Raw genomic sequence first — 11,908 nt, forward strand, 5'->3', positions numbered from 1 at the left:
GGGAGAGGATTAATCCCGAAAATCCTATGGGAAGATGGAGGCTTGGGGACATCACTGTTTCAATAAGCTGTCTAGTACTGATTAGTATTTTGCTACTGTGGCTCACCTATTGGTAAGCTAAAGATGCTTTTTCATGACGTAACAAAGAAGGACTCTCATTTTGGCTGAAAAACAAGTCGGAAGGCAGGATATGTGAGTGACTATGCGAAGCAAGTAAACTTCCATGATCAAGAAAGAAAGTTATCGAGTAAGTTTTTCCTACAAAGCAAACAGCAAGCAATATGTATCAGTCTGTGGTATAAATGCAGTTTCCTTGATACTTTTAACACAGTGTCAAACTTGCTTAAATCTTAAATCAGTCCATCACACACAGACTATCCTCCTTATTCCCATTCTGGCTTAGCTGTTCTCCCACTTCCTCTCTCTAACAGCCCTTCCTGAGGCACATTCCCTCCCTAAAAACCCTGCTCTCAAAACACGGCACAGCAGGATAAGGGTTTCATTCCACCTCCATTGTTTACATTTCACATCCTGATGGTCTCCGGCCGTGTCATACCCAGCCTTCCTGTATGTCTGAAAGAACACAGCCTTCCAGAGTGCACATGCAATGATTACCAACCTTACTGCTTCTCTGATCAAATGCTGCACATTCCATAAGTGTGCTGGACTATGGTTGCTATTGCTAGACTTTAGTTATTGCACTCGTGCCTACTTAATTATTGCTTGTATTATTTGCATAGACTGCTTTGTTGCTGCTTTTGTTTGTGTTGATCAGATTAACCTACAGGGTCCAAGTTAAACTACGCGGTCGCTCCCTGCACTTGGAACTGTACTTCCCTCTAGGGTTTTCAACACACTTGTTCCTGGTTATGGTTATACACTTTGTTGTACGTCGCTCTGGATAAGAGCGTCTGCCAAATGCCTGTAATGTAATGTAGACTACTTTATGGGTTTGAGAAGCATGACCCTAATTTGGCTGCATTTGGGGGCAGGGGTATCTCTAAGCAGGCCATCTGGAAGCTGGTACTTGTGCTCAGAAGGAGAGTTTTGGTGGTATAAAATGAGGAATCACCTCAGGGATTATAATTTTTTAAATTACAGATAATCTGTGATAATCAATCAATTATACTGGCTTGAATTCTGACTGCACTAATTGCTATTCTTGTATGGCATATACTTAATATAGTGTTATATTTTAGTTCCTTAAGTCCTTAAGTTTGGATAACTTCATCTTTTTCCCTTTCTGCCAAATGGGATAATTATTGGCATCATGCACATGATGGAAAGGTATAACCATCATAAAATGCATGACACATTATTTACATGTTTTATTCTACATCTTCACTGTAATCATTTATCTTCTATTTATTTGCTTAATACTATTTTTGAGTAAACATCCTTAATTTTTTGCACCTGGATGGAACACACTAAACAGCTGTCAGATTTTTATGAAGTAGGCCTACATCTTAATTTCCAACTGTAATCGGATTTAGTCACTTCAGTGAACCCTTTCTGTAATAAAAAAAAACTGACAATTTTGAAATCTGTTGATTTGAAAGGTTCCAATGTTGATTTTAATTGCCATGACAACCCTCAGGCATCAGCAGAATTTTGGTATTCCTTTAACTACAACACAAACAAAACTAACCAGAATACCCCCCACCACAAAAGCAAACATGTTCCCCCTACAGCCATTTGTTTGCCACTCGCTAGCATTCCATTTGGTATTCCATTTACTTTGGCATTCCATTCTACCTCTTCACTCACTTCGATTCCTTCTACTTATTTTCTTAAGAGATGCTTTTGTTCTGCCAGACTGACGATGCTTACAGTACAGTTTTGAACATGTGACCCTAATATAGGACGGTAGATTGACAGAGGAACCGAGCTAAAATGCCTCATATAACAGCATACCATGGACTGCTGACAGGGATTCAAAGTGAGTTGCCACAGGCTCAGAGCCTGCTCGGCCCAGTGCTGTAACACCACACTACGTGTACCATTTCTGAGTAAATGGTTCTGTAAGGGTAATGTGCAAACAAACCAAGATGCCACACCTTCAGAAAATATATGGTGTTGGTAGCAGAATCCAAGACTCCAGGCTCTTTAAAAGAACCCACAGTAAATGTTTTGTCCAAAAGATTTCCTTATACAGCTATTTAATTGTGATTACAGAGAACTGGTATTTACACTATTTTCCAAGAATAAGGCTGTATCCAGAGAAACTTACAAAGCTAGACAACTATACAGCTGGATAACTTACTGAAGAAAGTAAGTGCCTTACTCAAGGGAACAAAGGCAGTAACCCATGTAGGATTTAATCCTGCAATGTGCGTGTGTGTGTGTGTGTGTGTGCGCGTGTGTGTCTGTGTGACTGAGATAACTTCCTGAGATAAGTTTGTGATTGCCATACCTCCAGCATTCTGAAAGTGTCTAAGGCCAGAACAGTAGAATTCTGATTGATGTCATTCTTAACCTAAATGTGAAGACAGTCTACATTGATCTCTCATCATGAACAGGTCAATTTCCCTTCATGTCAGATGATGTGAAGAGAATACAAGAAGGCTGTAATGACTGAACACCACAATAATTTATATGATATACATCAAATCAAAATTCTTTTCAACTGCTGCCCTTCACATATAACCTTATTTGTAGAGGTTATATGCACTTTTCTTTCATCCCTTTCCACCATTTTGATTCTGATTCCATTTTAAAATAAGGGCTGAAATAAGAATGGCCTTGTTTCAGCCCAGTCAATAAAAGCTTTTTAAACGTTTTTTCACTCGAAAACAGAGTGCCTTGGCGCCACACTTTTTCAAAGTTTATTCACTTTCCAGAGGTTTTTTATTTTTCCTCAAGGGCTATTGTTCAGCATGAATTTAATCTATTTTTGTTTAAAATGTAGATTTGCATTTGCAGGCCACAATTACATTACGCAATTGTAGCAAAGTTGAAGCAGAACTGACTGGTGACACCTCTAAACCAAAACTTTTGCATCTTTAGCCACATCATATTGTACAATAAATAAAATAGCCTGAATATGGATCTTTAATGAACTGCTGAATGTAGCTATCTGTTCAATTATTTTGATCTATGCAGCACTCACACATTTAAGCAAATGGGACCAGTTGGCTTGCTTACTGACTGGGGGAGATGTATAAAGTATTTCTGCCTAAACCCCTACCAGCTCCATACTGGCTGTGTCCAGGCAGGGCATTCTAGAATGATCCCTGCCTGAACTTGTGGCTGAAAACAAACCAAAGTAATTTTTTGACAGTCCTCAATTGAATTACATATACAGCGAGAGGAGCCATGGTTGAGAGATGGAGACAGAGAGACAAAGAGAGAGAGCTTTCAAACAGTAAAATACATTACAAAGAATAGTGTGGCCACAAACAATATGTATTAGGCCGGCAGAAGCACTGAAAGACTTCATGGGTCTTTTCAATGGGGGAGACATTTCATTTCCCTTCCCTTCAATCTCCCTTACACCGGTTTATTAGAACACAAATCTTGCAGAAATTTTGCACCAGAAATCACACCACATATGAGGCAGGGTAGAGAGGGAGGAAATTGTTGCACAAATTAAACTGAGGGGTGACTAGGTATAAGTTAAGAGCCAGGTTATACTGCTACAGTATCAAAACAAACCTTTCTAGCTGGTTAAAGTTAGATGTCACAACATCACACATCTAACTTACTAACCATGCATTAGCTAAGATGTTCATATACTGTAAGGCTTTCTCATTTGTGAAAAATGTCACATTTCTCAGACTGACTTTGGCAACGTTATATTATATTTCTCTGGTGGTTACACCACAGCCCATAAACTGCTGGCACGCTTGCAGCAGTAAAAAAAAGGAACAGCAGGCTCTGCTCTGCATTAAAATACAAAGTTAATTCCTGCCTACCAATCATATCAAGTGAGACCCCTACAGAAACACCCAATACAATTACATTATGTTTTTCTCCCATTCTCTCCAAACCATACTCATCCACAAAAAACCTGGAGAATTTATTTGTAGTTTCCACATCCGCCCCTCAATTATTCACTGGTTTTTAGGTTTTAAGTTAACCTTCTCTAAACTGAGTTATAGAATGTATGACTTTTAAATGTTTTAAGTTCAGGCTATTCAATACGTTCAGTAAAACATTTTTTTTTTTTTTGAATTTTACAGTGCAGGGGCTGTTTATGGGCTGTGACCACCACAATTTGGTAGTCTTGGAAAAAATAATGGTTGTCTTGGGCATCTGGGCAATTAATTCTACTGTAGTATCCTGACAATTCCCAAGAATAAACGTGCTGAGGGTCATAACGCTGTGTACATAGGTCTAAAGAAATTGCTCTTTAAATATAATGCTATATTGATTTACCCAGGTAATGCTTCATACAGAAAGTGGCCATAAGACCTTGTATGTTTGTTGACACAGAGCACTTACTTGAGGATGGCCACAGGATTGATAAACCAAAACTTTGCCTGTGGAATACAAAGAGCTTCAAACCAAAATAATTATAAGGACCCAAACCAATACAATGAAAAAAAAAAACACAGTTACAGGAAATTGTGCCCTAAGCTATTCAGGGCATATCACCCTAACTGATGAAGAGATTGTCAGGAGCAAAATCAGGTGCAAAAGAGGAGCCTGTTCTAAAGGACACAAATGGACAAATTCTCTAGCCCTTGTAGCTTCCTATTGACTGACACGCATAGAGCTGTCAGCTGGTCCCAAATCCCGGTTAAACCACCCACTCCACTCCAGCAGAGCGAAACGGCTTTCACGCACGAGTCTTCAGAACCTGTCATCGCGCAGAACACCCCCACCCGCCCGCCCCCGTGAAGGCTAGGTATCTCTTGGCAACTGATGAGCCAGCAGAGAAGCGTCAAGGCCACAAAGCAAACAAAGCGACTCGGCACTATTTTTCGTGGGTGGGAGCCTTTTGAAGCACCCGGCAGGTTGGTGGACGGCCGCTGGGCCTGTTGTTTGTTTTCCGCGCGTACATCTGTCGGCGGGAGCGGGGGGAAGTGTCGGGCGGGAGAGGGGGCTGTTCAATCATAAACACGTCTCCTTTTGCACAGGCTCAAAGCATCAGCAGGCTACCCACGTCCCTCACTCGTACTACATCTGAAGCTCAAGCTTTTAAGTCCGGTCCAGTTTTTCTTTTCTTCCCAATTAAACACTGTTCCAACAAACGAAAACTCATTCATGGGAAGCAAGAGAATTACTATGGTTTAATTTCATCTATACATACTGTCATTTACATACATACATTTCATGCATGAATAATATTGCACTGGTTTGTAAAACTAACAAAAAATAAAAATAAATAATAGCAATAACAATTCAAATGGCAACAGGCCAGATAAGGGCTCCAATTTAGTTGTAACTAAACAAATAAGGGAAATGTGGTTATACAGTTGTACACAATGGCCGATGAAATCACTAGCCACTGTTTACACAACAAGACATGAGGTTTTAGAGAGAGTGAATGGCAACTGCATATTCCATCTAGTCAAACTCAACCCGCCCCACACTGCCACAGGTCACACCTTCAATTCTAACAATATTCCCATAGCAAGGGGTTTTTGATTAGGCTATTTGCCTGAATTTTAGACTGTGACAAGGTTTAAGAAGCTAAATCACTGGTCCTCAACCCTGGTCCTGAACAGTAACAGGGAGTGTTAGTTCTGTTTTCGCTTTAAAAATCTTTAACAAATTCAGACCCAAGAAACCAGGTCAGCTGAATTAACAAATCAATTCATTCCTGCGTAAGAACAAGACCCAGCAGACCCTGTAGCTCTCTGTGGGATACGGTTGAGAACCAACGGGATAGATCAACGCGCAGGATAGATTGATCAATCATCTGCTGATGTGAATGACTGACTACTAACCTTTAACATGTAATCACTGTTACAAAATGATGGTTAAATCTGGAAGCATTCAGAAGTGGTTTTAATAATGCAGTGCAGATACTTTCCATAACCAAACAATAAATAAACATAAAAATGGCACCGCTCTGTGGGTAAATGCCAGCAAATATACCCTTCGGGCTTAGAGTAAATGCCAGAGGATAGCAAGGATAGCCTCTAAGCCACATTCGTACTGGACAGTGTGACTGAATTTGCTGTGGACTTTCAGTAATCAGCTTGGAAGAGTCCCACAGAACGTTTCCCATCTGAGGTCTTACTGCTGGCTCATTCTTTAGCATCCGACACTTTCCTGGCATTTCATTCAAGCACTCCGCAGCATCTCTCTACTGACGCTGCTAAGATTAAGTATACCATTTAGATTTTCAGCAGTGAGGCTAAATCCTTCAAAACAGCAACCATGCCATAATCAACGCAGAAGACACATTTTTACCCATTTCTCTGCTCAAGTGTAAAATATTATCAGAGCTTGCTGATACCAACCTAATTCTTACACGCAACCTAACCATGGGCCCCACACCAAGTTTATTATGTCTAATGCGCAGATTGCAGACTTAATTCAGAGTATTTCTCAAGCTTGATCAAAGCAACAGATGAACACTTGCTTTGGAGAGCCACACTAAATTTAAGATTTATGTTCGTTGAGTAACCACACAATTGAAAAAAATCTTAAAAAGAGGAACCCATTTTTCCAGCTTTTAATTTATAAAGTGATTTCTTGGCTGGGTTTTAATATTCATCATCAGGTACAGGACCTACAGGGCTCTACAGTACTTCCATTTTAGGAGCACTTGCTCCTGAAGACTGATGTGTGCTAACTGGAAAATATAATTTAGTAGCACAACACACCAACTAAATGGGATGCAATTTTTTTTCAACTAAGGAGCACATGTGCTCCTCGAAAAACATGTTAGCACACAGCCCTCAACCTACACATTCATCTCAGGGTTACGCAAGGAAACTGATTTCATTGTTGCCAGGGACAGTGAATTTAAGGAATGGCTCACATTGGAGGGACACATTTGTTACAGCATGGCTGTCACCAGTAGGTTTCCTAAGGTGGCACTGAATAAGCCTGAAAATTCACATCAGCCATCTATGAAGGGTTAGTTGCCCAGTCCGGAAAGGGATGTCTTGGATCTTGATTAAGCGTGCCTGTGAATGGGAGAATATCTGCACCAGAGAGACTCCTGCAGAACACCCATGCCGTACAGCATGCAACTGGATTGACTCCATTGAAATCCATTATTTAGGATCCATTTTGCAGCATGCGAAGAACCTTGTCTGTAGGGCCCCTCAGACATCTTGAGTTACTATGGTGAAGCTGGAATCGGGGCAAGCCATGCTCAGATTTCAGGAAGGGGCTGGCAGCAGCCGAGGAGATCGCCCGTTACTGAGAATGCTCATCTTTCTCATGGACTCGAAAGGAGGCCCTTTGCTATGGAGACAGATGGCACTATGGCACAGGCTGGTTTCCTGGAGCCACTTTGTCCGAGAGCGCCCTTGCCAGCTTTTTACAGGAAGGTGATGGACCGACTCAGGGAAAAGGGGCAGGGAACAATCACTGGAGCATGGGCATGCCTACATTCAGGCACAAAAGGCAACCTGTCCGTGTGAACCGATCTAAGATTAGCGTAGCTGAGACACGCCGATGCCGATAAAGTTCCACAGTGAAACAAAACCGGCTCATATGAACTGTTCTCAGATCAGTGTATTTGAGGTCCACTCTGCTGACTGACAATACAGCAGCACTGGCCTGGTCTGAGTGAATGAATGCACTTAAGCAGACGCTATCTGACGTTTATCATAACTCTAATTTCGAAATAACTAAAGATCATTTCTTAAAAAAACATCTACATATGTTATGAATTTAATTACACATTTAAGGGATCATATACTGGTCTATAGACTGCTGGAGCACAGCTCATGGTGCACACAAGGATTTGACATTTAGGTTAATGCCTTAATGCTTGAATGAAATTAGGCGTGTGTGTTTGTGTGTGTGTGCGCTTGTGTTTGTGTGTGCGTATGCATGTAGGAAATGTAAATGTGGTTAAATTTACAATTCAGTGGAGACTGATTCTGATGGATAGTTTTGTTTGTTTTATTTTTAACTGCCTGAGTTGTGATGTGTTTGTCATTCAGCCTAACGTGGGTACTCACAGCCTCAATCACTCCCTTTGGTATTCAATAATACAGGCAATAACTTCTCCACATTCCTGTGTGGTGTGTCCTAATGCCAAATAAAGGAATCCCACATTCCATTAATTGCATTAAATGGTGAACCCAGTTTATGATCTGGGGACAGGGATAAAGAAAAGTGAACAATTGCTGGCAAATGTTCAGTATAAATAAAATCACTCGATTACCTCCAAAATGTTTTTTAGATAGATGTTAGTTACGGGTAAGGCTGAAGGAGTGTTTATCCTTTCTGTCCTTTATATCACTCAGAAAAACACATGACATTCACTTTAGACTTTTTTTTTTTTTAACTTTATAAAGACTTAATTAATGAGGACATTCTCAATGTGGACATTATCATGACACGGTAAATGTCTCCAAATGTGTAGGCAGAAACTGGCAAAGATACCATCACCCCGCCTACCAGCTCCACCTCTGCTGTTGACTCACGTTAACAGCAGAGCAATCTGGGGAGACAAAGAGGCTTCACCCAAAGCCCCCACAACACGGCAATACAGACGGATAACAAGAAAATGATGCCTGAGCACGCATGGATGAGGCCTCGCAACATCAATCATATAAAACCGTCAATTCCGAGGCCAATATTTTACCTCCTGCACTATAAACAGTGGAGGGATGCATCTGTCCCCGTCTCATAAGAAAAGGCCAGACCAGAGCAAAAGGCACATTCTCACTGTTATTTTTAAAGTCATCATCATTGCAGTTAAGTTCATTAGCATGTAACTTGATTACAAGAAGATGGCATCATAGCAAAATATTTTTTACTTTGTTGACTGATATGCAACTCAGAAAAGAAATACAAGATAGCAATCCCCAGTGGGCTTAAAGGATTTAAAAGTAGTATACGTTACACACAGGTGTACAATAAAAATATAGATTAAAGGGTTATAAGCTTAGCTTTATGGACAAAAAAACAAAGGCATCAAATAATTAACTGTTTTTTTTTTTAATTACAATGAGTGTGCAGAATGATAAAATGAAATCAGTTCCACAGGAAGTATTGCCGAAGGAATTAATTCAGGAGATGAAAGATGGAATAAAAGACAGCACACATCCATCATAGACAGGCAGTTAGGGCCAAAAAATGGATTTAAAACAGAAACAGGACAGATAAGATGGAAAGAATGATCACAGGCTGAACAGAGTGGGGAATGGATATCACAAGCATAAGAGGAACAGAACGATTAACTTGATGGTAATCATGAAAGGGGGCCGGGGGTATGTGTGTGTGAGAGGGATTGTGAACAATCACAACTTTTCACAGTCACTTAAATCATCAATAGTTTTACTGCGCAGCACAAAGCTCATAACTTCAGAATTACTCTTGCCAATCTGAACACAAAACTTCAAATGAAACTTTTGGATTGTGTCTCAAAAGATTGCCAGATGTTTTTACTCAAGTTGACTTTAAATATAAGCTTTTCCGTGTAGTAGGCTATATCACATACTTGATATGTTTCCAAAGGCTTCATGTTAATTAAAGAAAGAAAGCTGATTATTAAAAAGAATTCAGTTCAAATAGAGCCAGGCAATTAAAATCACTTGCAACTAACCATTTTGAAGTCAGTGGTTTTTCTTTTCAAACACAAGGAACCAAAACTCCATGATGTTAATTAAAGTAAACGTAATCAGCAAAAATGGCTAGTAAACATAAATTCTATCCTTCACTGGAAAAGTGCATGGTGAGGGAGGTTTCTGTCTTGAATCTTCACTTTAAATCCAAGTAAACTGAAATTGCACTTTTGTTTTTTCCTCAAGAGAGCACAACATCCGGCTTTCCTGAATAAACTGTCCCACTTAAGCTGAACACTACTTGAGCAGCTAAGGGGACCTATATACTTACATGTTCCACCACAAGATTTAGACATACATTGATTAAGGTCAACATTATAGGAAGGGGATTATACATTAATTAGTACTAAATATTTAGGCAAACTATAAACTTGCATACTGTAGGCTACTTGCATTTAACATTGCTCACCAAGTGAGGGAGCAGCCAGTAATTTACTTTCATAAGGAACTCCGACAATAACCTCATGCTGAAGGAAATGTTTGTCTCTTGGCCAAAAGGCAGCTGTTCTCCCTACTAGAGGCTGGATCTGTATGTTTAATAAGGTTAATGGTATCGTTACTACCTAGGGGGTACTGGCTAGACGAGATGAGCGTCTGAAAAAAACAAAACAGGGTTGGTAACACTATGACAATGAAATGGCAACAGTTTTACCTTATTTCCCAGACCAGAATGCAGTCATAAACATGTTGCGCAAATGTATGAACGAGTCAGAATGACACGCAGGGCAATACACAATATTACAACCATATACTGAATAAATGTGCAGCCTCGGTTAAACCACAAACTTAAAAGGTGTTCCCACACCGCCACGACCAATGACTTCTCAAACCCAAAAGCAGTTATGGCAATCACGTCAATTTTTCAAACATACCATTAACAACATCTGGGATTTACAGTAGGTCGCGGAGTGTCATTGTGTTAGTCTATTCTGTTTTCGGAATGGAAATACGCAGTGAAACCCCGTATTAGCTATAAACAAACAAAGATAATATAGGGTAAATTCAAGCAAAAAGAGAAACGAGACCGGCAGAAAATACAGTTGCTTTTGAAACGTATTTATAAACATAACGCCATTCAACTTACCCTTATCCTCCTCATTGCAGCCACAATCTCAACTCGGCTATTCGGTCGCGCCACATCCAGACTACCAATGTACTACAAATAAGAACATTAACGCATTAAAATGTATCTGTTCCTAATGCATGCATGAGACTGCACGTTTGGCAGCCTAAAACGTACAATGAAAAACTTGACCTGACGATTTGCAAGCGACGCTTACCGTCGATGTACAGGTTACAATTCACACGTGGGACAATACTGCACAGTAATAATTAAACAAATTGAAATGTAAAGCAAGACGTCCAAGTAGTAGGCTACAGTAATATACTTTTGCGTCGAACTCTATAAATGTTATCGTTATTTTGATACCCGTCGTACCGCTTGCCCCAAGGAAAAGTTGTAATTAATGCTCTCACCTTAGCTTCGAAATTGACCCCATGTTGAAAAGCTTCCTCGTTGTGCATAGGAATCCTTAAATCGTGATCATCATCGACTAAATTGTACTTGGTTTTCCCAGGCATGGTCGCCGAGTTACATCAGAGTTCAAACTGGCAAGATAATTAAATCAGTTCAACCAGATCAATCCCACGATGTCAGGTTCCCTACTTCGAAACTCCACATTGCACCGTCCTCCTTAGTCTCTCCAAAACGCGCCGTTATAATAAAACACACCGTCCACAAACGTAACTTTACAACAACTACTACGTAGCGCACCAATCCTCTCGTTTTTTTCCTCAATATAATAACATGCTAGAAGTAGCCTGCACTTCGACCCCGGTCTCGGCGAAAGCACGCATTCCCATTCGATAATCTCGTGCTTTCTCCCTTTTCCTCAGCTAAAATACTTCAACGTCCCTATGTTTACGCTTGTCTTCTCATAGCAGCGCCATGACTGGGACACATACAGACATCTCGGACGCGGATAAATCGGGCGCAGACCTTGATTGGGTGGATCTGGGAATTCCGCCTGTTTTGATTGGAATAGAGTTACATTACGAATTCGTAGGAGGGGTTATAGCATCGCTTTCCTCATTCATTTAAACCTATTACAACGAGGTACTGCGTGGCACCTAGTGGTACCTTGGTGAAGAAAAAAGTAGAAAAGAAGAAAATTATTCCTCCTCCACCAAACTTTACAGTTAGC

General features: G+C 40.3%; 1 protein-coding gene across 3 annotated transcripts in view; it reads right to left on the minus strand.

Moving 5' to 3' along the window:
* The window catches only part of LOC135256586 (carboxyl-terminal PDZ ligand of neuronal nitric oxide synthase protein-like), a 74,982-nt gene extending 63,287 nt beyond the window's left edge, over positions 1-11,695 (minus strand). Inside the window, exons 1-2 of one of the 3 annotated variants that reach the window (XM_064338508.1) lie at positions 11,181-11,695; positions 10,789-10,860 (exon numbers count right to left, since the gene is read on the minus strand). In XM_064338508.1, coding sequence (XP_064194578.1) covers positions 10,789-10,860; positions 11,181-11,285 — 177 coding nt within the window. In that variant the 5' untranslated portion in view covers positions 11,286-11,695. Of the gene's footprint in view, positions 1-10,576; positions 10,675-10,788; positions 10,861-11,180 lie in introns of those variants that run through there. The other 2 variants (XM_064338509.1, XM_064338510.1) reach the window with 2 other exon arrangements.
* Positions 11,696-11,908: the final 213 nt, after the last annotated feature.

This window comes from Anguilla rostrata, chromosome 6 (genome assembly GCF_018555375.3).
Source record: "Anguilla rostrata isolate EN2019 chromosome 6, ASM1855537v3, whole genome shotgun sequence".
In the NCBI taxonomy this organism is placed as follows: Eukaryota; Metazoa; Chordata; class Actinopteri; order Anguilliformes; family Anguillidae; genus Anguilla; species Anguilla rostrata.